The sequence below is a fragment of the Colias croceus genome, chromosome 18, assembly GCF_905220415.1.
Source record: "Colias croceus chromosome 18, ilColCroc2.1".
Lineage (NCBI taxonomy): Eukaryota > Metazoa > Arthropoda > Insecta > Lepidoptera > Pieridae > Colias > Colias croceus.
Genome location: NC_059554.1, coordinates 7,688,539 through 7,713,078, shown reverse-complemented (window position 1 = coordinate 7,713,078; position 24,540 = coordinate 7,688,539). Strand labels below are relative to the sequence as shown.

General features: G+C 34.0%; 2 protein-coding genes across 3 annotated transcripts in view; both read right to left on the bottom strand.

Annotated features, from left to right (window-relative positions):
- LOC123699783 (serine/threonine-protein phosphatase 2A 56 kDa regulatory subunit gamma isoform-like) overlaps positions 1-19,186 on the bottom strand; it is a 54,335-nt gene extending 35,149 nt beyond the window's left edge. Inside the window, exon 1 of one of the 2 annotated variants that reach the window (XM_045646812.1) lies at positions 18,796-19,186. In XM_045646812.1, coding sequence (XP_045502768.1) covers positions 18,796-18,843 — 48 coding nt within the window. In that variant the 5' untranslated portion in view covers positions 18,844-19,186. Of the gene's footprint in view, positions 1-2,008; positions 2,358-18,795 lie in introns of those variants that run through there. The other variant, XM_045646811.1, reaches the window with a different exon arrangement.
- Positions 19,187-20,676: 1,490 nt separating this feature from the next.
- Positions 20,677-24,481, bottom strand: LOC123699474 (dynein regulatory complex protein 9-like). Its single transcript, XM_045646416.1, has 9 exons — positions 24,396-24,481; positions 23,983-24,071; positions 23,497-23,567; positions 23,028-23,196; positions 22,630-22,776; positions 22,384-22,489; positions 21,736-21,930; positions 21,431-21,562; positions 20,677-20,921 (listed from the first exon to the last, which is right to left on the bottom strand). Exons 1-9 carry the CDS (start codon positions 24,462-24,464, stop codon positions 20,724-20,726), a joined length of 1,176 nt encoding a protein of 391 aa, XP_045502372.1. The 5' UTR covers positions 24,465-24,481; the 3' UTR covers positions 20,677-20,723.
- Between the last annotated feature and the right edge of the window lie 59 nt (positions 24,482-24,540).

Here is a 24,540-nt window from a genome sequence, read left to right as displayed (position 1 = left end):
AAATTTCACCGTCAGCATATTATATAGTTATTCTAAAACGGTTGTTCAATCTGTTTTAGAATAAGATGAATTCTTTAACGGTACCCACAGAAGCGACCGTGAACATGTAAGATAAGATGTGCAATGTTTATACCGCGGATTATTCCTTTAGGAATGCAAATTATAGCTCAGAGACGGATGCGAGACCGATGACGCTGGTACCGTTATAAACTTCGATGTGATGCCGAATTGACTATAAAATTAATGCTGATGTTGTTTGACGGGATAATAATAGTGTGAAAAATAAATGTATAAGTAACTGCTTCTCCTACCGTCTAATGACGCGTCTACTGGTGCTATCCGTCATGTATGGTTCTATTATATTATGTAAATATCACTATAAATAACGAGATGATTAACATTTCTACGTTACTTTTTGTAAACTGATTAAGGTGAAGGGAACTGTGAAATGTCACATTCACCGTATACTCCTAGTAACTATCCATAATTATAACATATCTACAATACAAATGAAGATTAAGAAGGAGGAGTATTCTCAAAAGATAACTATGTAGGTCAATCATGTATCAACTTATTAGTCATAGACTTTAATATAATCAATGAATATTCTTGAAATAAAAGCGAGCTTTCGTAAGTTCGTTATCACACCAGCGAACTCTCTCCTGCGTTCATCAGAATTCGTAATCCGTGCATTCAAAGGAAAGTCACGTTTCATTACATAAAACTGCAATATCTCAGACAATGTTCGTCCCTTGGGATTTAACTTTCCCAATCCAAATTGTTCAGAACTTCATATTTTATTCCTGCAGCATCTCTCGAGACAATTAATATCAATACAAATTCTATCAATCCAGTTATGCAGACCGTACCCGCTGACCTAGAAACTAAACTTTGCATAACATCCTATAAAACTGACACTTTAAGTAGAATTTGGGTCGGTGCAGCTGAAAGGAGTTTCATGAAAAATGTCATCATTGTACACAAAAGTGTCACAAAGCAGGCGTTATCAGGCGAGGGTATTATTTTGCTCGCGTTTTATTAATATAACGTTTATTCTTCTTTATTAACTGGTTGGCGTGAAGAGACAAATTGGACGGTAATGATTTTGAAAATTGAGGATAACAGAATAAATTTATATAATCGGTCCATATTAAAATTAATCGATGTTTAAATACTGAATTTATGCACTAACTACTTAGTTGTTTATCAGTTCTTACGTACAATTGATCATCAAAGTGTGCGATTCACGCGATTTTTTCTTGAGAAAACATTACAGAGGTTCATAAAATATAATATAACAATAGAGGTTTGGAATAATTCCTCAATTTTACATTACTACATTTTGTAGTTAGTTGCTCAAGGCTAAAGTCGTCTCCGTAGTAAATAACTAAATAACATCTTTAACTAAGTTTACGTCATAATTTAAGGCATTTTGTCAAGCATTCAATGTTCAAATATGTTTTCCGGTGAAACAAGCAGAGATAGCTCATATTATGTGTTGATTTAACCATCAGGTTCGTAATACAGATATACCAGTAAAAAACTGAAAGCACTGATGTTCTTCAGATATATATTTTCTTTTATTGAGCTTTCCATTTGGCGTTATCCATTAGGAGCGGGAACGAGGTCGACAATATCGGCGTCTTCAACTTCCATCTCATCTCATAACATTTTAATATAAATGTGACACGTGTGAATAAAATAAGCCATTTTCACCAAAAGTAATGTGACAAATATATATCCACACACGGAAGCAAATGCGTCGTAGGATTCCTTGTTGTTTAAAATCTGTCATACAGCATACTATTAGTTAGATTACTTAGATATTTCTCGTTATATTAATTTAAAATATTATTATTGTCATTTTACTCATTAGGTAATAAAGTACTTTCAATATCAGTTTAAAGTTTTTTGATACCTGCAATAGTTACGGAATAATCGCCTGCGCACACTTAACGATTACACCTTGTATAGTTATTGTATGTACTTAATTCAAACCATAACTCACCATGACCAGTGGCCGATCCACTGACCGCCTCGCTTGAAACATCGTCGACAGCGCGTTCCTAGTTATATTAGCTGAAGCAGCTGACGCGAGCATTTTCAAAACAGCTATAGCCCTCACGTATGACACTGTGTCCTCTATCGTTACGCACTTATCCATGAAAACTCTATGGAAACTTTGACACTACACTTTTAGACACTGCACAGTCACATTGGTGTTCGTTTAAATTGGTAAAATGGTATTAATGGTAAAAACTAACACTCTTTTTAAGTTAAATATCTACAAGCTTCAAACAATCGATAATAATCAAAGGAGAAAAAACAGATTGGAATGATTTCCTAGACCCGAATAATGCGCCTAAATTTTAATCAGTAGTTAATGTACAAATTACACGAATTTAAGATAACAAGCTCCTAGCTACTTAAGAGTTAAGACTCCAACAGCACAGCACGTTTACACAACACCGTGACAAAACCGGACTAAAAAAAATAGACATTCATAAAAATCAACACCGGAGCTCAATCTTTAGAGCCACAATTATCTTAAATATTTACAAGATACAAAAAGACGCGCTGACATCACTACCTTAATATTCAGCTAAAATTATAATGCAGTGTTGTTAAATCATCTCCACAGAGCGTGTTTGCGTTTGTCTTGAACTGAAAATTATAATGGGTTTTGACATGACGTTGAGCCAATTGCAAACAGCCTGATAAAATAAGTGTTTATGATAAACAGGAAAATGATTAAAGGTACACGTCACATTTTATTTATTTAATTTTCATTTCAATGATTATATTTTAGTTTAGGATCAGGACGTTTGTGTAAAAAGCTCTATAGGTTCGTATTATCGAGATTTCCGAAACAGAGTTTGTACAAGAGACGTTTTAATTTTTATCATTCCATGTTAACATTTTTACCAACCTAAATTAAATTTGTTGCTAGAACAATTTATTTATCAAACCATGTAAATATGTTATAAATAACTTATCACTTTATGTTACAAAGTAGGTTTCTGTTGTACAGTCACGAGCAATAATATATGCCTAGGGGGCGATGTGCAAAAATATCTGTCACTAGAATAAATTCAATAATATCTGTCTGCCCGTATACAGTAAAAATATCTGACATTAGTAGGCAACATAATAAAGTGGCATCAAAATAATGTGACGAAAATGTACAGCAAATAATTGTGACAACTTCTCACGGCATAAATATGTGACATCAACTAGATGGCAATAATATCTGACACAATTTCATATTTCTGTATTTTGCATCGATTCCTCACAAAAAGCATTTAAATATGTTACATCAACTAGGAAGCAATAATATCTGACACAATTTCATATTTCTGTATTTTGCATCGATTCCTCACACAAAGCATAAATAATAAATACCTATGTGACACCAACTAGGTGGCAATAATATCTGACACAATTTCATATTTCTGTATTTTGCATCGATTCCTCACGAAAAGCATAAATATGTGACATCAACTAGGAAGCAATAATATCTGACACAATTTCATATTTCTGTATTTTGCATCGATTCCTCACGAAAAGCATAAATATGTGACATCAACTAGGAAGCAATAATATCTGACACAATTTCATATTTCTGTATTTTGCATCGATTCCTCACGAAAAGCATAAATATGTGACATCAACTAGGAAGCAATAATATCTGACACAATTTCATATTTCTGTATTTTGCATCGATTCCTCACACAAAGCATAAATATGTGACACAAACTAGGTGGCAATAATATCTGACACAATTTCATATTTCTGTATTTTGCATCGATTCCTCACACAAAGCATAAATATGTGACACCAACTAGGTGGCAATAATATCTGACACAATTTTATATTTCTGTATTTTGCGTTGATTTCACACAAAAAGCATAAATATGTGACATCAACTAGGAAGCAATAATATCTGACACAATTTTATTTTAATTTAATATTGAATTAATACAAAATATAAATTTTATTTTAACTACGTTGTTTTAAAACATTATTACCATATTAATTAATATGTGCCGTCGTTGTATACTACATATTGTATGTCTAGATATTATATCCTACCAGCTTAACACCCGCGGCTTCGCCCGCGTTTTCAAAGAAAAACCCGCATAGTTTCCGTTCCTGTGGGATTTCCAGGATAAAAGCTCTCATAAGCGTTAATCCAAGTTACCTTCTATGTGTGTGCCAAATTCCATTGTTTTGCCTTTTATTTGTGTGAAAGAGTAACAAACATCCTTACATGATACGAACTTTCGCATTTATAATATTAGAAGGATATCATATCATGACAAAATTTAAGTATTCATATACTTATATGAATACCCACTTGGGTAGATCTATTTTATTTGAAGGTTCAGTGTAACCTTCATGTATTATTTAGAAATTGTTTTGTTATAATATTTGACGTTAGCGGCGTTTGACACCTTTGACACGATTGCTCCGTTATTCATTTTCTTTTACCTATAATATTGCTATTATTTTATTGAGTATCGAAAATTATGGCAAGTTAACATATTTCATTTAAATAAATTGTCGTAATTTCATTTAAATAAAAAATATTTACAAAATATAATGTGTCTTTTGTTATATTCTTACCCCAGCAAAATACAAAACACTAATTCAATAAAAAACGTTTCGCCTTTTTAAAATCCTATCCAATTTTATCCTACTAGTCCTACTATAATCCTACTTCCTATCCTACTAATCTATTATTATAAATGCGATGTGCGAAAGTTTGTGAGGATGTGTATGTGTGTGTCTGTTACTCTTTCACGCAAATACTACTGAACCGATTACAATGAAATTTAGCAGACATATAAAGAGTAACTTGGGTTAACAAATAGGATAGGTTTTATCCCAAAAATCCCACGGGAACGGATACTATGCGGTATTTCTGTGAAAACGCAGGCGAAGCCGCGGGCGGAAAGCTAGTGTCACATATTTATGCTTTTTGTGAGGAATCAATTATATTTTACAATACAGAAATATAAAATTGTGTCAGATATTATTGCCTCCTAGGTGACGTCACATATTTATGCTTCGAGAGGTTATCACAATTATTTGCTGTAACATTTTCGTCACATAATTTTGATGCCACTTTATTATGTTGTCTACTAATGTCAGATATTTTTGCTGTATACGGGCAGACAGATATTATTGAACCCGTTCTTATGACAGATATTTTTGCTAATCTGCAAATGGTAATATATTTATGCTTCTGACTGTACCAACCCATGTGAAAATCTCTAGATTTTGCGAATAGGTCAACGAAAATTTACTCGAACATTTTCGTCAAATCTTTAAGGCTACACAATTAATGATATTCACCTTATTCGTGTTCTACATATTTTCCCGTTGAACTTAAATTATTACTATCTAGCAAGATCCTTAAGAGCGCTTATTCAATTTAACGCAAGTCAAAATCTCCGCGATCTATTACGATAGATCGCGGCTTGCGCTATCCTTTTACTATGAACAGCATAGGTCCACAGGAGAGCGCCGAGCAACATGTCCTCTCTCTGGGAAGGCTCGCTGCCGACTGATTTTAATCGGGTCGCGCGCAGTGTTTTATAGTACTTTAAAAAAAATTGTAGAAAAATAATAGAGGTACCTTAGTTGATTTTTTAAATTTTATCTTATAAGTAATACGTTCTTTTATTGCAATATGTATAAATTATATTCAACTAAGTCAAATATCTTGGTGAAAATAATCATTTTGTCGAGTATAATTTCTAAAAAAATTCACATTGTTCGGATTTTAATTTCGTAAGTTAGGAGTCCAAATTAAAAAAATCTTTTAACTAACTATTTTAATAAGGATTTTTGCAGTTAGTTAAAAAAAATGTGTGTTAGATCTGTCAGCAATTTCAGATATTTTTAGCTTCGAAATTGACACTAAAAGTGAAATCAAGTAATCATCGGCTCAGTTATCTTGATGGTATTCACAAATACTGTATTAATTGAAAAAAACTCTTAACTAACTATATAGACAATAAAATTCCCTAAAATTATTAGTAATTCATATGTTTGTAAGATAAGTGGTTGATGGACAATCTGGTTTGAAAAATCACATATTTGAGCCAAACAGCGCACGGACCGCGTACACGGCCTTAAGCCGTGTTATCAATCAAAAATTCTCAAGCTAAATAAAATTTTCAACTGAAACGAGTACCATTAAACACCGGGTCGTTTCGAGGTTCACGAGAGCGAATAAATGAAACGATTGCATCCAATGAGGTTTTGATGATCGCAATAATGCGTTATCAAGTCACAACTCGGCCCATGTCGTACGAGTATGTGAAATTGATTTCAGTTATACGGTTGCGTGTGGAAAATCGCAAAATAACGTCAAGGTTGATACCGAACGCGAATTCCATTCAGATAAGTGACTATTGAGTTTGCTGTACTTGTAATGTGGGTTATGAATGATTGTACACTGTAGAGTGTAGACAATAAATGTGTGGCTGCTGTTAGAAACTTATGGTTTGTTATTTGTTGATCTTTGTTAATTGCAGGACTAATTGCAGGACTAATTGAAAGATTTCAAAGTTGTTCATAAATACCGTTTATACCGATAGTTACAATACAATACAACAATAATACAATACGATAGTTGTAGGTATCCAATGTAGGAATAAAATTCGACATAATATAATGGAAATAGATGATTTAATGTTGGAATAGTGTATTTAATCTTAATATATATAAATCTCGTGTCACAATGTTTGTCCTCAATGGACTCCACAACCACTTAACCGATTATAATAAAATTCGCACACCATATGCAGTTCGATCCAACTTGAGAGATAGGATAGGTTTTATCACGGAAATCCCTCGGGAACGGGAACTATGCGGGTTTTTCTTTGAAAACGCGGGCGAAGCCGCGGGCGGAAAGCTAGTAATAATATAATATGATCGTATTATTACCATAATGTAAATCCATACTAATAATAAATGCGAAAGTAACTCTGTCTGTCTGTCTGTTACTCAATCACGCCTTAACTACTGAACCAATTTGCATGAAATTTGGTATAGAGATATTTTGATACCCGAGAAAGGACATAGGATAGGTTTTATCCCGGAAATCCTACGGGAACGGGTTTTTCTTTGAAAACGCGGGCGAAGCTGCGGGCGGAAAGCTAGTACTATATATATAACTTAATGCTGCTCACCAGACTGTAAATATTAATTTCCTACACTTGGTCATAAATAGAAGTATTAGAGTGATATTTGAAGGCACGTTGGATATTATATTTTGGTTACACAGATTATTTTCTCAACACAACAAGTAAGTATGTACTATGTACTATGTATACACATGAATACTGGTGGATATGTTTACTCTATGCTATATTTTTTACTCTTTTTCATGTTCGATTTTTGTCACAGTCAAAAATTATAATAACAACACAAGATTATGATCGAATAAAATTACATAGCAAGGATTTACCAGAGAATATTACTAAAACCATTGTATACGTAGTATATTATTATTAGTCTGTGCTAAAACGTAAAATTAAAATCTATTCACACCAACCTGACGTATTAAAATAAGCCGTATATACTTTAAGAAATGTACGAAAGAGCTAATCACCCGAGGCCGAAGCTTATAGTGGGATAAGAACGTCTTTCTATGCGAATGTAAAGATAGCGGACCTAGATTTCTAAATGAGGTTGGAATGCTCCATATACCTAGTAGGTATGTTAGTAAGTGGGTGGAGTAAGGGCACGACCGCTGGAAACATTTGTCGTAAATAAAGACTATTTGCAGAAATCGCACAAAAATATACCCGCGATGAAATGGCGACCTTAGTTTCTAAATTCATGCCGTGTTTACTTTTAATATTAGTTCCTTGTTATACGCTGTATTTACGTCCAGTGTTTGTTTACATTTTATAAGAGCTATCAAAACAATAAAGAAGACTTAACGCCAAGTTTTTAGATGCCTAACATCTTAACCTCATAATGTAAATCATGCTAATTAATTTAGGGGAAATACATGAAACTTAACGTGATAACAAATCGTGTGTTATGACAATGCTGTATCAAAGTCTTCTGAAAATAAACGAGTTGATTCCGGAGATTTTAACGTACACCCACCACAGTGAAAACAAACAATGATGAACGGGCTATAAATATTCATTTAATAAGATAGATCGCTGAATACATTAACCAGTACAGAGTTCTGTATTCTGTGTAACAACTGAAACTGATTGACATGATGAAAGTTTCTTGCATACAATAAAATTGAAGCAAGACCTGCATGGTCTAAACAGTACGTTACATTTTGATATTTTGCGCAAGTTTTGCTTGACAAAATTTTCTTGGTGTAAACAGCACATATAAAAATTTCTTAGGCGATTCTTGCATTCAATTATTTTTCTCTTCATTTGCCAACATGATAGCAGTAAGTGAAGGTGTGATAATCGTTGCTGCTCTTCTGAGACAAGTAATATTGAGAAATCGTCGTAAAAAAGGTGTTGGATCAAGCAGATTCTTTACAAAACCTTCCAACTGTAGGTGCTGTGCTGACGCAGGATTTTCGGCCGCGTCGCACAGTCACATAGCGTCGCCCCTCAGTTGTCCCATAGCTCGCGCCACCGACCCACGTTTTGTAGTTAGTGAATATAAATAGTATATTTTTGTGTAATTTAGAAGAAATATAAAATTTAATTGGCCGCTATCTTTAATTTCATCTCCCTACACACCGCTACACTAAATTGGTGACCCCGACGTGATCTCGACCGGCGTGATATATCGACGTGAGTGTGTAGTAGGGAGAATAAATATTCAAAATTAATATATAAATATAAATATACGGACAACTCAAGAAGAAACTACAGGGCGGTGGCAGCGGTAAAATTTAAATAACTTAATAAAATTTAATAACACATAAAAGTACATATAAAAATTAAATATCACCATGGAACCGGTTAAAGAAGAATTTGCAAGTTTATCGTCAGTCTCCATTACGTCCCGCATCCTAGATTTTTGGAAGAAATCGCCGAAAATATGGTTTATTCAAACGGAAGCAGTTTTAACGCCACAGAAAATGTCAGATGAAGCGAAATACCAAATAGTAATTTCTAAATTAACGCCAGAAGTCATCGAGCAAGTCACGGACATTTTAATTAGCCCGCCGGAGACAGGGAAATATGAAAAATTAAAAAGAAGATTATTACAAATTTTTGAAGAATCGGAAGATCGACAAATAAAAAAATTAATTGGCGAAATGGAATTGGGTGATCAAAAACCGTCACAATTAATGAGGAAAATGCAAGATTTGGCGCGTGGACGAGTAACAACAGAAACACTTCTAGTTTTATGGCAAAATTTATTACCGCCGGCAATAAGAGCTGTGTTAGCCGTATCCGAGAGTAAAAGTGAAGATATTTTGGCATCAATAGCAGATAAAGTTATGGAGAGCATGACACCCTTAAACTCGGTATCAGCAGTTCAACAGTCCAGTTTAAGCAACAGTCCAGAAAATAATTTGATTGGTGAGATAGAAAAATTAAATAATCGACTGAGAAGATTGGAAACAAGAAATAATACATCAAATTTTAGAACGAGGTCACGATCCAGGTCAAGAGGTAGATTTCAACGTAATCAAAGGCATAATCCCAATTGGCTTTGTAAATACCATTACAAATATAAAAACAAAGCGACGAAATGTGTGAAACCGTGCAACTGGAAACCTAGTCAGCGTGAGAAACCAGCGGAAAACTAGCATCGGTGCAGCCAGCGACGGGTGCCTGCGACCGAGTCTACAGAAATAACCGTCTCAGTGTTTTGGACAGAAATTCAGGACTAAACTTTTTAGTTGATAGTGGTGCAAATGTGTCCGTCATCCCGCGTAGTGTGGTGTATGGTAAGGTTTATGCAGAAGGTAATAAATATAAATTATTTGCTGCTAATGGAACGGAAATTAAAACATATGGTATTCATTTTTTGTCTCTAGATTTGGGTCTGAGACGACCGTTCCGTTGGATTTTTATATTAGCGGATGTTAAGCAACCAATTATTGGTGCGGATTTCTTAGCTAATCATAAATTATTAATTGATTTAAACGGACGTAGATTGATTGATCAAGTAACTAATTTGAGTACTAAGGGAAATATCTCAAATTCTACTGTGCCCACTTTAAAAACAATTATGGAATGTCCATATTCCGATTTATTGAATAAATTCCCTGATTTAACTAAACCTATTTCTTACAAAGAGACGCCAAAACACGATGTTTGTCACTATATCGAGACGACAGGACCGCCGGTGCATGCGAGAGCGAGGCAGCTTCCTCCTGACAGGTACGTAAAGGCTAAAAATGAATTTATTGTTATGCAAGAGTTAGGGATTTGTAGACCGAGTAGTAGTCCTTGGGCAAGTCCACTACATATAGTTCCAAAAAAAGATGGTAATATTAGGCCTTGCGGTGATTATAGACGTTTAAATGCAATTACGAAACCAGATCGTTATCCAGTACCACGTTTACATGATTTTACATATATTTTGGGTAATAAGAAAATTTTCTCTAAATTAGATATTAATAGAGCCTATAATTCTGTGCCTGTTGCAGAAAATGACATAAAAAAGACAGCAGTTATTACACCTTTTGGTTTATTTGAATTTATGCGTATGCCATTTGGTTTGCGAAATGCTGCGCAAACTTTCCAACGTTTCATGCAAGAAACAGTTTTAAAAGGTTTAGATTTCTTATTTATTTATATCGATGACGTCATTATCAGTTCAGAATCAGAAAGTCAGCATAGAGAACATTTAGAGCAAGTTTTTGATCGTTTTAATCAATTCGGTATAACTATCAATTTTTCAAAATGTAGTTTTGGTCAGCAAAAATTAGAGTTTTTAGGTTATGAAGTTTCTACCGAGGGCATTAGGCCGCTCGAAGACAAGGTTAAAGCAATTTTAGATTTTCCTAAGCCTAGTACTATAGAAGAACTTAGAAGATTTTTAGGCATGTTAAATTTTTATAGATCTCATATTCCTCACTCGGCTGAACATCAGTCAGAGTTAAATAAATATCTTGGTAGTGCGAAACGGAAAGACAAAAGTAAAATTAATTGGAATAAATTAGCAGAACAAAATTTTGAACAATGTAAGATCGATTTGAAAAATGCAGTTTTGTTGACATATCCTTCCTTAGATTCTCCATTGTCTCTTATGACTGACGCTTCAGATACGTGTATAGGTGCAGTTTTACAACAAAAAATTAACAATATTTGGCAACCTTTAGGATATTTTTCACGTAAACTTACGGAAGCTCAGCGAAAATATAGTACCTATGATAGAGAATTGTTAGCGATATATTTATCAATTATTCATTTTCGCAACATGGTTGAAGGGCGCGAATTAATAGTTTATACAGATCATAAACCGCTTTGTTTTGCATTTAGTAAAATAGGTACAAATAGGGAAACTGCTCGAAGAACTAGGCAAATTATGTTTATTAGTGAGTTTTGTACAGATATTCGTCATGTAACAGGTAGGGAAAATATAGTCGCTGACACGTTATCGAGAATTGAAACAATAACATGTCCCACCGTGTTAGATTTCGCAGAACTCGCCCGAGCGCAGGAAACGGATGAACAACTTGCAGAAATGCGACACCGGTCAAACGTAAACAGTCAATTTACACTTAAGCGTGTTGCAATGTTCGATTGTAATAAACAAATTTATTGTGAAATATCCACAGATAGAATTCGACCATATTTACCTAAACAATTTCGACGTTTAGCTTTTGATGCTGTGCATAATTTAAGTCACCCGGGTATTAGAGCCACAAAGAAATTAGTAACAGATAGATATTTTTGGCCAGAAATGAATAAGGATATAGGAATTTGGTCTAAAACATGTATTAAGTGCCAAAGAGCTAAAGTCTCAAAACATACTGTATCCGATTTAGGAAGTTTTCAAGGCTCGAGCCGTTTTGAGCATATACATATTGATCTTGTAGGGCCATTGCCAATTTCATCAGAAGGGTTTAGATATTGTCTAACAATCATAGATAGGTACACCAAGTGGCCCGAGGCTTTTCCTTTAAAAGAAATTACTGCGGAGACTGTGGCAAAGGTGTTGTATGAGGGTTGGATTTGTAGGTTCGGTTGTCCCCTTAGGCTTACAAGTGACCAAGGTCGACAATTCGAAAGTAATTTATTTAAGCAGCTTATGTTATTAATGGGAATACAAAAGTTGCGGACCACCCCATATCATCCACAGAGCAACGGTGCAGTAGAGCGTTGGCATAGATCTTTAAAAGCAGCGCTTATGGTTCGTTTAAATTGTAATTCATGGGTTGATGAACTAGCAACAGTATTGTTAGGGTTACGCACAACTGTTAAATTAGACACAGGCGTAACTGCAGCTCAAATGATTTATGGCAGTAATATAAGGCTGCCTGGTGATTTTTATGACACAAGTAATATAAAACCGTGTGACGAACATAGTTATGTTGAAAAATTGAGGTCGATTATACACAGTATGAAACCGGTACCTAGAATTAATAAATTACCGTTTAAAATGTTCATTCATAAAGATTTAATTGATTGCGAATATGTATTTTTAAGAAATGACGCCGTACGGAAACCATTACAACCGCCGTATGATGGGCCATATCGTGTCATTAGTAGAAAGGATAAAACTTTTAAAATTCAATTAATGGACAGACAACTTAACGTTTCAGTAGATAGGTTAAAACCTGCATACGTTTTACCTGATGATAATAATATTGTGACTAAGTTCACAGGTAAGTCTGTTAATATTAGTGATAGTAAAATTAATGATTCGCTACATACAAAAAAGGTAATTAAAAAGGTAACGTTTGAGACAGACAAATCCAGCTGTAAAAATTATGTTACACGATCAGGGCGAATACGAAAAACGCCAAGTAAATTTATGTTTTAATCATGTACATAGCCATTGTTATTGCAACCATGCAACGTTGCAAATTGTATGTTGTTGTTTTAGGTCACGTAATTCTTTGAATTTAAAGAATGGTTATATTTAAATATTTTATTCAACATTTTTATTTTCAAACTATATACAACTAAAAATATACATTTTATACAATTATTTTTCTATATACAATATTTTACAATTTTACTATGGGATTAAATCAAACCAAGGAAAGTGTTGTCATTAATGAAAGTATTTCCAATGTTTCAAAGCTGGAAAATAAAATTAATATATTTGGAATCATAATAATTTTCATTGCAGTTATATTTCTTTGTGTGTTATTAAAATTTTAATGTCATGACGTTTCATATATGGCATTGTTATTGTATCTATCGTCATAGTGTAAGAGACGGGAACAATTTTAATTATATTTTCGTATTAATTGTAAATGTTTATTTGCATGTTAATGTACTAGGTGCATGATACCTTAATATTATACATTGCGTATTTTTTATTAATAATGTTACTTTACATTATAATGTTTGTGTGTATGTAATGTTATGTTGTTCGATCGTAGGACTTTATTAGATTGTATTGTTGGCAAATGGCCGCAATGATGCCAAGAGAGGACATCATAACGTTATATCAAACACCATAGCTGCAGACTAGTAATTTTTATATGTTAAGTATCTTTTTTTAAAATAAATGTTCGTGTGTTTATAAAAATGTTTCACCGACTCCTGAACTAATCTAGTATTATGTTTCACATTGTTATTTTTTGTCTGTCAGCAGAATTGTTAGGGTTCGTTGTGCGAGTTAGTAATCTAAATAAAGATAATTTAATTTGATTTTGTTTAAAAATGTTCCACATTTTTTTTTTTTGAAAAGGGGGGAATATTGTAGGTGCTGTGCTGACGCAGGATTTTCGGCCGCGTCGCACAGTCACATAGCGTCGCCCCTCAGTTGTCCCATAGCTCGCGCCACCGACCCACGTTTTGTAGTTAGTGAATATAAATAGTATATTTTTGTGTAATTTAGAAGAAATATAAAATTTAATTGGCCGCTATCTTTAATTTCATCTCCCTACACACCGCTACACTAAACAACACTTGAATGAAAAATTTAACACTCTGATTTTGCATTTATAAACAAATACGTAATTACCTACATGAAACTTCTTTTTCGGAGATTTTAATAGTGATGAGCGGAACCTAGGTGCTAAAAATTTTAAAAGGTAAAAGAAATCCCACGTATACGTGAAAGTTCTGTGTTTGCGCAGAAACGAATGTTTCGCAAATTTTGGTATTTTGAAAGCGAGATCGCTTAAAGTTAACAGGACTATGGTGAATTAAAAAATTGGTCACGATACAACACGTTCTTACGTTTCTTGTAGTATATTATTATTTATATAATATACACGGATATCGCTACGTCCATACTAAGTACCTACTTATCTATTTAAAGATATAACGGCATTTAAATGTGCAGAAAACGTATTTCACAACAAATTCTACACTGATGGTAGTTATATGACATACCTTTATATTATTTCTTTGTATCGGAGAAAGTCTCATACCAAACATAAGACATGTTTTAACCCATTGAGCCCCAAGCGGCCCAATCGGTCCCAGACACAATAGATTTAATCTTTTGTGTCTGGGGTTCCGGGGCCTGAGTAACTACGCGCAGTTTTTTTTAAAGTAATTCTGTGTAGTTTACTTAACACCTCTAAAATGTAAACATTTATTTTTTAATAACCGAACACGCAAATTCTTCAGTAAGTAGGTGTAAGCTATAAGAATACTGTTTGCGGTCCTAGATAAACCACTCATGATAACAAATTAGTAAAAATTGAATGGATTACCTACATTTTATTAGGTACAACGTTTATGTTATTTCCGGCAAAATTAAATCTTTATATTACTCGTATTGTATGAAGACACGTAGCGTTTCCTATCCCTATTACAGATCAGAAAGGGTTTATCATTGAGGATCAATTTTAAGGAGTTTTAAGTTTCCACATACCTAACTAATTTAACATGTCTATTTTCAACCGAGATAAAACAAACTATTTTATCTAACTTAAAATTTTGTGTTTATACAATAATAATTAAGGAAATGGCAGCATACTTTAATAATGTTTCATAAAGGTAGATACCGCCATTGTGTGAAAATATTCATTTTACATTTTCTCAATTCTGTCCTCGCGGTTAAGCTTCTAAATTATCTTCCTTATTTAGTGTATTTTGATTATTCACAAACGCGCTAGGATCTCGATTTGCACAGCGCGCTCTACAAGGTGAGCAAAACAATAAAATACACAATGAGATAATACGCGAGATTCATTATCTTGTTATACTATTTTAGTATTTTCATCTCAATATACCTAGTTGCAGAGTCGGAAAATGCGTTATTTAAAATTAAGTACCTAAGTATGTATTTAGATTGTAGATGGATTGAAAATGCGTCTTCAGTGAATATTTTCTACGGAAAGTACTAAAGTCTAAAAACAATACAAGTTATTAAGTTTGTTGTAGACCTATTAATTATTATGCTTGACTATATCACGTAACACCTACTTGAAATAATTGAAATAGATAACAAAATATAGCACAATAACGAACAATGTTATTGTTCTATAATTGCTACGTATATTTAAATAATAAACACGAAGTAAACAAAAGAAGTTAATTATTTACTAACAACAAGCACATGTATATTGTAGGTATGTGCGTCGAAATTTATTAACTTGGGAAGCGTATAAAATATAATAAAATACACTGCACTTTCTAAGTATTGGTTTAAAGAACCGGTGTTTCGCGACTGGCGACGTCGAAACCGCCAAAGATCAACTGCATGAAAATAGAGAGTGGTGCCAAATCTTCAGCGAAACGACGATAAACATCACGTGGCAAATTAATAACGCGATTATACACTCTATTATTATAACGCATTATGTTACAAAATCGTGAATGGCATTGGTGGTCATTGAAGAAACCGTCACATAAACAAACCTTGCTTTATTTAACATTCGCATAAAATACATTATCGCAACATCTCTTTGGTGCCAAATTGATAATTTCACTTTTACTTTTCATTTCAAACAGTAATAAACGGGTACCCATACTTTCATAATAATGTTATATAAATACACTCTGTGTGTCTCATTGCAAAGTTTTGCACTTGACCCACTTTATAGATGGCTTTGCATGAATTTTGGAATACAAATAGATTGAACCTTGGATTTCATAGGATACTTGTAAACAGAACTTGTTGAGCAAACTAGGATAAGGATATTTGCGTGGGGCTACAAACTTCCTTATTGTAGCTCACTTGACTCAAAAGTGGATCACGTTTTTCATAATGAGAATTTGTATGTACTTGTGTTACAAACTGTATATATGCTACACATAATATGGATTTACTAAAAAAAACAACATGAAATAATAGCAGAAGACAGCATAGTACAAAATATATGTACTAAACTCAAGCGAGGCTAGAAGAAATGGCTGGGATGTTTTGACAGCTTATACAATAACATATTTTCATTTTCTCTATCAGTTTGTAAGAAAGACAGGTACAAGTCCTTATTAATATTACAAATGTAGTGTCTGTTTGTTTGTCCTTCTTTCATGGCGCAAGAAAGCAATTTATTCATATGACTTTTGTGTCTGAAGATAGTTAAGGGGCTAACAAGAGATACAGGCTATTTTTACTGCAGTTATACTAAACAATCCAATGAAAATTATTTTGAAACCTATGGTGAAACTATCCCAAAACTAGTGAAATAAAGAGTGAACAAATAAATTGGGTTACTAACATCCTCATTAAGGTAGTGAGGTTAGGAATTAGGATTTATTCTCTATAGATTTTAGATATGCAGAAATAGGAACACTGCATTGCAACAATCATCCTACTTATTAACATAGCCTCACCAATCAATTTCTTCATTCATTATTTACTAGATGTCTAAAGTTATCTTAGCATTATGACTTATCACTCTAAATTTTTAAAATAAAATAGTGAAGAAGTAAATTGGACATCTTCTGTTAATTTGTGGTTTCACTATTCTCTAGACATACCATGAACACTTTGACACCCTCATATCTATTTGAAATATGCATATGTATATTATTCTTGTCACTACTATCCAAATCTTATTTAAATAATTCTTAGATTACAAAATAAAAGACAGATGGAGCGTTGCCGAACTAAACCGAATAATTTATCGTCATTTTCAATAAAGCTATGTGTGCTGTCATTTCGCCGCTGCACTGTACGTACACGGTGCTTCTGTGTGCGTGTAATGTTGCCAGATATTGAAAAATTTCCCAAATTTTTCCCCGACTACAAAAAAAAGAGAGTTATGTTTTTCGAGTTTATGGATGTATGTATAATATTTCTTTGACACGCCCTGCAGTATAAACCGTTGGACCGATTTTGAGTTGTGAAGTTTCATTGCAATGATCTGAATTATTATGTTAGTGGCGGTAGTGACGTAGGCTAATAATATACATAAATGAGAAGTCAAGTTTTAATTTTTATTTAAATTCTTTTATTACATAAAGTACCTGCCTACTAAAGTTATATATGGACAAAAAAATTGTATTCAATTTTTTATTAAATAAATTACATAAAAAAAGTTTCAATATTAACTATAATAATTATATTATTTTTTATTTTTCATAATATATGAATACGAATAGCGGTAGTTTAGTCGAGAATACGGGACACTTTATTTTCATCATATCCATCATGGAGTTCACATAAATTAAATCGCTAGCGAAAACGACTATGACGTTTTTAAGCTTTGTAAAAGTAACAAAATAATGTATTATGCTTATTAAAATAATCTAATAATTAACATGAACCTGTAGTGCACTATACAAATAATCACATTCACGATCGAAAAATCCAACAGCATTACCCTGAAGATCCTTTAACCATTTTACCGTTTTACCAATAAAAATGGCAAATTCATTTCCAAAATACTGGCAACATACGTTGAAGTTTTGTATTCCTTCATATCTGTAAAATTATTATTCGTATTAAAGAAATAAATCAGCCAAATAATCTACAGAAAACCTGTGAAACGATGTTTTATCGTTTTTTTTTTGTTTTCGGGAACAAATTTTACAGCGTTTTATTATCACAAGACGGCATTTTTTTACTAAAATTGCAAACCCTTTTTGACGTATTGCATGACACTATAATGCGCTATAGCACTGGTGCAGCGACGTATTTGTTTTTGATTTCGTATTTTCTTTGACAAGGGCGACGGGCGGTTGTCATGCTCCATCTGTACTTTATTTTGTAATCTAAGAAATAATTATAAACATCGATATGAAAATACTATAATAGTAACTAACAAACATAAAATGAACCTAAGACTTGTGTCTGTGGTGTGCTTGGAATGTTTAATGGTCTTTTATTATACTCTATGTAAAGAAACGTTAATACGTAAATTGCTTTCAGTCCAATTAAAATTGTTCTTGATTGAACTCAAACCCTTTTACCAATCACCACTAAAGGTTATTTTTTGAAAACTCTTTCAAAACATCTTCCTGCTACGAGTATAACCTACATTTAATTTGCTATATTTCGTTTAAAAGCCCAAGACTTCTTTCTAATTAGTATATTATAACAATGCCGTATTGTTTACGTTCATGTTGGTTGTCTTACGTTACGGCATAGTTTTTTACATAAATTACATCACAACCTACTAAAATAAAAGTATGGGTGTATAATGCTTTTCTTGCTATTGAATTACAGTCAAAGACGTTGAATAAGTTATGAAGAAATACCTAGAAATTGCCAATTATGACAAGATAAAGATAATCAAAATTATAAACATACCTCTGTGTCGCTCTCGCCGTTCTTATTTTTATCAGTTTTAGTCTTCATCGCTTCCTACACTTATTTACAAGCACTACACCAAAACTTTCACACCACTAATTTGAAGTTCGATCCACTAAAAACGACTATTTTAATTTCAATTTATAACACAGCCAATTATACAGAACCGCGTACCATAAACGAACTGACATGGCAATCATGTCATGGCAAAATGGCATTGCGACTGATGCGTTCCGAATCATGCTGTAAATGTCAAACAGGAACTGCCTCAATAATTTAATATTTAAAAAGATTATCACTAAAAACTTTTTGGAAAGATAGCTCTTAATGTACAGTCTTAATGGCTGTAAAAATAAATATGGGTTGAGGTTGATATCATTTGTCGGTGCAATAAACAATTGCGAAAAATTACAGCGCAGCGTACGTGGACAGAAATATCTCACTGGTTTGAAAAGGGTCTGAAGTTTGAACTGGGTTTGAATCACAATTCTGTGGTTTGTTTGAATAATACGTGCAACAATAGAATCTAAATATAAATGTTGCATTTCGGAAAATTTTCCGTTAATTGGCAACACTGAAAGGTAGGTACTAGATAATGCCTCTTAGGATAATACTGTGAGATAATAAATATTTTTACAAATTTTCATCTGAATACTCTTTTAAAATTTGAACAAACCTTGTGTTTACACTGATATGTACATTGTACATATATGTTACCGGAAATGTATCAATTCTTTGAAATTGATATCTTATAATAGTTACCTTTAGAAAAAAAAAACGATCAACAGGCGGGATTCGAACCCGCTAGCGTCCAGCTCTGTGGTCCAGCTATAAAAAATAAACCTTATTTTTTTCAAAAACTGGTCCCACCTTACTTTGGTATGTTGGGATAAAATAAAACGATTTATTATTGTATCACAGACTAATAATACTACGTATACAAATTGTATACAACAATACTATCTAACATAAATACTATATAATAAAGGTAACATATATTATGTATATATATATAGCAAAAGGTAAGGGCATAGGGATGTGACGAACCCATCGCCCACGGTTGGGATATCTATTGTTTACGTGATAATAGATATTCCACCCGTGCAATCAGTCTACCTGCAGGACACCTTGTGGCGGGGTGTCGGGGAGTAGCGACCCCGCGGGAACCGAGTGGTCCCGGGGGAGGCCTCTGTCTTCATCTCCGGCTTGCCTTTACCGGCCGGTCGGAGTGAAGCCTGACGAGGACAGGACCCCCACCTCTGGCTTGCCTTAACCGGCCAGCCAGAGTGGAGTCGCGAGAGCTTTTAGCTCGAAGGGTGGATGCGAATCATAAGTGGCGAGTGGGCACGTGATGCTGGACCCTCAGGCAGCGCGTGATCGTAGTTTAAAGTCCAGGGACGCCTCTCCACCCTTAGCTGCTCACAATATGTTGCCCCCTTGTCGCACTATTGCAGCGACTTATTTCGGGGGCCCATACAGTGAGAGGGCGAGTCACCACCTGCCAACATATTTTTACTTTCTTTTAGTATAAAGGCAGGTGCCATAGTTGATAGTTTCCCATAGTCCCCAGTACCAGTCCATTTAGCATCCCAATCCATAGCCCAATTATTAAATTTCCATACCCTGCAATAGTCCTACATCGGCCGCAGACTGCCTAGGGCTGTATTTCTATAGTGCAGTCATGGGCAGGCTGCGGCTGGTGTCCCACAACACATTAATAGTCTCGAAAGGGCCTCTGCGTGTTGGATCCGTATCCCCACGTAAGCCTTCCAAAGATCCGGGTACCGTCCTTCTGGTGGTACCCGAGTATTATGGAAATGAGAAGCAAAAGGTCACAAAAACACATTTATTTAAAACAATATAATTCCATTAAAACAAAAACTAAGACAGCCACAAAGCCAAACACTTGATACAATAAAAACTATAAACTACTTCTTCTTCGCACCAGCTCCTTTGGGTTTCTTAGCAACTTTGTAGGGTCCGAGTTGCCGGCGCACGAGCAGACCTCTCCACCAGGCTTGCACGGTAATGGCGGACTTGGTCATCTTTTCACGATACAATCTTGCCTTCTCGCGTTCTTCTTTGAAGTGAATCCAGTCCTTCATCAGCTTGTCGTGATTCTCGATCTGCGAAAATAAAATATAGTGTAATTATGATTGTTTCAAAAATAGATGAAAATTTTATAGAAATTAATAAACAAAGACTAATAAATAAACGAACAATGAATGCCATAAAACAAAAAATACTAAATTCGATTTTTGTAAGTATATCTCAAAAAGTGGGATTGGCCAGATTTCATTGAAAGAGCGTCAACTGCGGAGCTTTTCACGAAACACCAATACGCGACTGCAATATGTGGGAAGTGCAATGTCTTAGCAGACATATCTTCAAGCTATTTCAGTAGCTAGTCTCAGGTTTTTAGGATGTATACAACTTCTAATCGATATTAAAAAAAAATAACTATGAATTAAATTTACTGGAATGCCGAGTAGCAAAAGGAGGTTTGCTGCCAGCCACGAATATTAAAAGAAGGAAGTAAGAAAAAGCTATTATTTAACTGGCGTATTTATCGCGATCTTTACAAATGTTTGCTGCCATTTGCTTTTGTAAAAACTATACAATCACTGATAATTACCGTTTGTTCAAGGTTAACTCGTCGATCATACATATTTTGATATTCGTTTTTCTTAATTTGTATTTTAAGATCTATACCTTCCATATCCTTATCGTACTTATTCATCCAATCTTCAACTTTTTCTAAAGTTTCCTGTAAATAACATTTTATATTGTTGGTACTACTACTATGACTATCTTGTCGTTCATCTCTTGTTAATAAATGGTGACGGCTACCGTTAATTCTATCATCAATGTTTTCATCATGAATCGTGACATAAAACCTAGGTACGTCTAAAGGTAGTGAAGGTAAAATTTTAAAATTACATTTATAATAATGTTAATCAACAGCTCGACTTCAGTGTGCACTCTCTGCTCGTGGTCGGTTCTTTGCTTATAATATTCTATAGTACGTGACGGATTTTCCTCAGTATCATGTATAGTTTGGAGATGTTGTTCTGTTCGCGCGCGTTGCCAGTTTTCGATGTAGCGACTCTCAGTTTCGGCGTTCAGAGTTGCATCCTGCATCAGATTATTTCGTCAAATGATGTAGCTTGCAACAATAGGTATTTTACAAGATTTCCTTTTAATGGATTAACTCCTTAATTGGTTTTAATACAGGCTAACCGTACAGGTTAGTACCAAAAATATAAATGCACAAGTAATTATCTGTCTATCTGTTTGTCTGTACATCTGTCTCTTCTTCACAAATAACCTACTAAACCGATTTTAATAGATTTTTTTTTTCAAAAATAGTTCAGGAACTGAGAAGGGATATAGGAAGGGTTTTGTGCCGGATATCCCCCAGGAACGAGAACTTTGCGGGTTTCTCTCTTGGCTACTCAAAGTCGCAGTTCCACCTGCGATTTTGAGTAGCTAGTCTACAAATTACAATATATTTTACACAATACCTTCATCGACCTTTGTTTCAACTAAAATATAAATGTTTAAGTAGGCTTAGCTTAGAGTGCATACTTCAACTTTGTTCTTCAGTTTTTCTATTGTAGCATTAGTATCATAGATAACAGACTTGATGTGGTTACGCTGCTGGCGCAATTGTTTATTGCATTCGTGTCGAATTCTGTAAATAATAATCAGCGTCACTTCCTACAATTTTTTTAAATATGTTCCATAACTTTACAGACAGCTGTGGGTGCGCCAGGTATACTATAATAATTATAAAGTGAATATATTGGTCAAAAACCAAGAATAAAAAATAACCCTCTATTTTTAATCTCTTCTTCTGCAATAGCAACTCGATACTCGAGCACCCCAACCATGGCATTCACCGTATCCTTCAGAGCTTCGTATCTATTGTGCAGCGACAAGTCGACGTAAATCGTAGCCATTGCGTTGGCGAAGAATTTTCTGGAAGTACGTAGTTATTTATTTTATTTGGATAAGGAGCCATTGCATCAGAACAACGAATGCTCTACGGTGTATTACACTAAAAGAATTTGATATAGTGGAGTTAGAATGAACATATTCGCCCCTTTGATGTAAATGCACCGTTAGGTAGACGTATGACTTATTTCTAAACCATTTATCATTCATATTTTATATGTTTTGGTAAATAAACGTTTGCCTGATATAATTTAATTATGCTACAGAAATCATACCTATCCGCATCCAATTTGTTCAACTTGTATTCATTGCAATCCAAGTTTTTGGGGTCGATAGAAGTTAACTCATCGGTTACTTTCGGTTGAACCACTCTATACTTTAGGGCTAGAAGTAACTTCATATCCGACATTGTCTTGATAATCCGTAATTCATTGTTACACTCAACTGCAAAGTATTTTAGCATTATAATGTAAATTGTAAGCTATGTATCATGTAAAGCTACTCAAGTACATAAATGTGATTCTTGAAGAACTAATGAAGAAAAACGAATTCTTGAAATTTCTTGTATCTACTTTCAGCCCGTCTTAATTTTTTACATTGATATTTTAGAGGTTCTTCATCTCTATTTAATTGCAGAAAGTGGATATTTAGTAAAATAATTTTCTTCTGAATCAATTCAAAATACCAAATTTGTACAATATTTTATGTGGATTACCTACAATATGCTGTGCATAAAATACAAACCAAGAATACGGATTTGTGTAATAATATCTTCAACCACAGAAGCGAACAGAGAAGCTTGCAGATACGATAAACTGAAATATCGTGTAACTATTAATTAAATTCACTTATTTATAGCTAAATATATCAGATAAAGCATGTGACAAAATTTCAGCTAATGAGCTAAGTCGGAACAGTACTTTTGTTTTGTATTGTTTGTTTGTGTGTTTGAACGCGCTCATCTCAGAAACTACTGGTTCGATTTGAAAAATTATTTCGGTGTTAGATAGCCCATTCATCGATGAAGGCTATAAGGCATAGGATCTAAATTATCACGTTAAGACCGACAGGAGCGGAGCCACGCGGGTGAAACCGCAGAGCGCAGCTAGATTTATATAAAGTTTTTTATAGTTAGGTAAGCACTCAAAGTAGAGTTAGGTACTCTACGCGATGGATTACTATAGTAGGTTGTACTGTGTTACATTTAATTTTAAAAGATATCATAATTACGTAAATAGTTTCGTTTCATTATTGACAGGATAATCATCTTCCTCATTGATTGATATATCTTGTAAGAATGTTTCTTGTTCAATCGATTCCTAAAACAAATTACGCAATTTTAATTGTTTTTAGTTTTTAAGCGCCATAAGCGCCTTATACACGGGCCATCCCCGCTGTACGTCAGCTCAAGGCTGCGGTGCTGGACTGACTATCGTGCGCGCATCAAGCACGGCATTTAAATCGAACGAAGTTTACGAGAGGACGTGTGTGAAAATGCCACCTGCTATATCAAAGTCTTTTTTTCTGCTGTACAGACAGCCTTGAGCTGACGTACAGCGGGGATGGCCCGTGTATAAGGCGCTAGATTTTAAGGAATAAGAACTTTAGGAATGTTTATAATAGGTAGCTATATTATGAAGCACCTTTTGATCGCTTTTATCATCCCGAATCCAGTTTTCCTGTACAGCACTTGCTATACGAAGACGAGGCATGGTTACTTTTAAATCCTACGAAACACTTATTTTAAATATTATGACATTGCATCATATTCAACATCGCAAGTGTGAA

Coding starts and splice junctions, on each gene's coding strand:
- LOC123699474 (XM_045646416.1), bottom strand. CDS start 24,464: ATGCCTCGTCTTCGTATAGCAAGTGCTGTACAGGAAAACTGGATTCGG. Junction 24,072..24,395: donor ATGATAAAAGCGATCAAAAG/GTGCTTCATAAT, acceptor AATTTGTTTTAG/GAATCGATTGAACAAGAAAC. Junction 20,922..21,430: donor GAGTTAACCTTGAACAAACG/GTAATTATCAGT, acceptor TTATTTTCGCAG/ATCGAGAATCACGACAAGCT.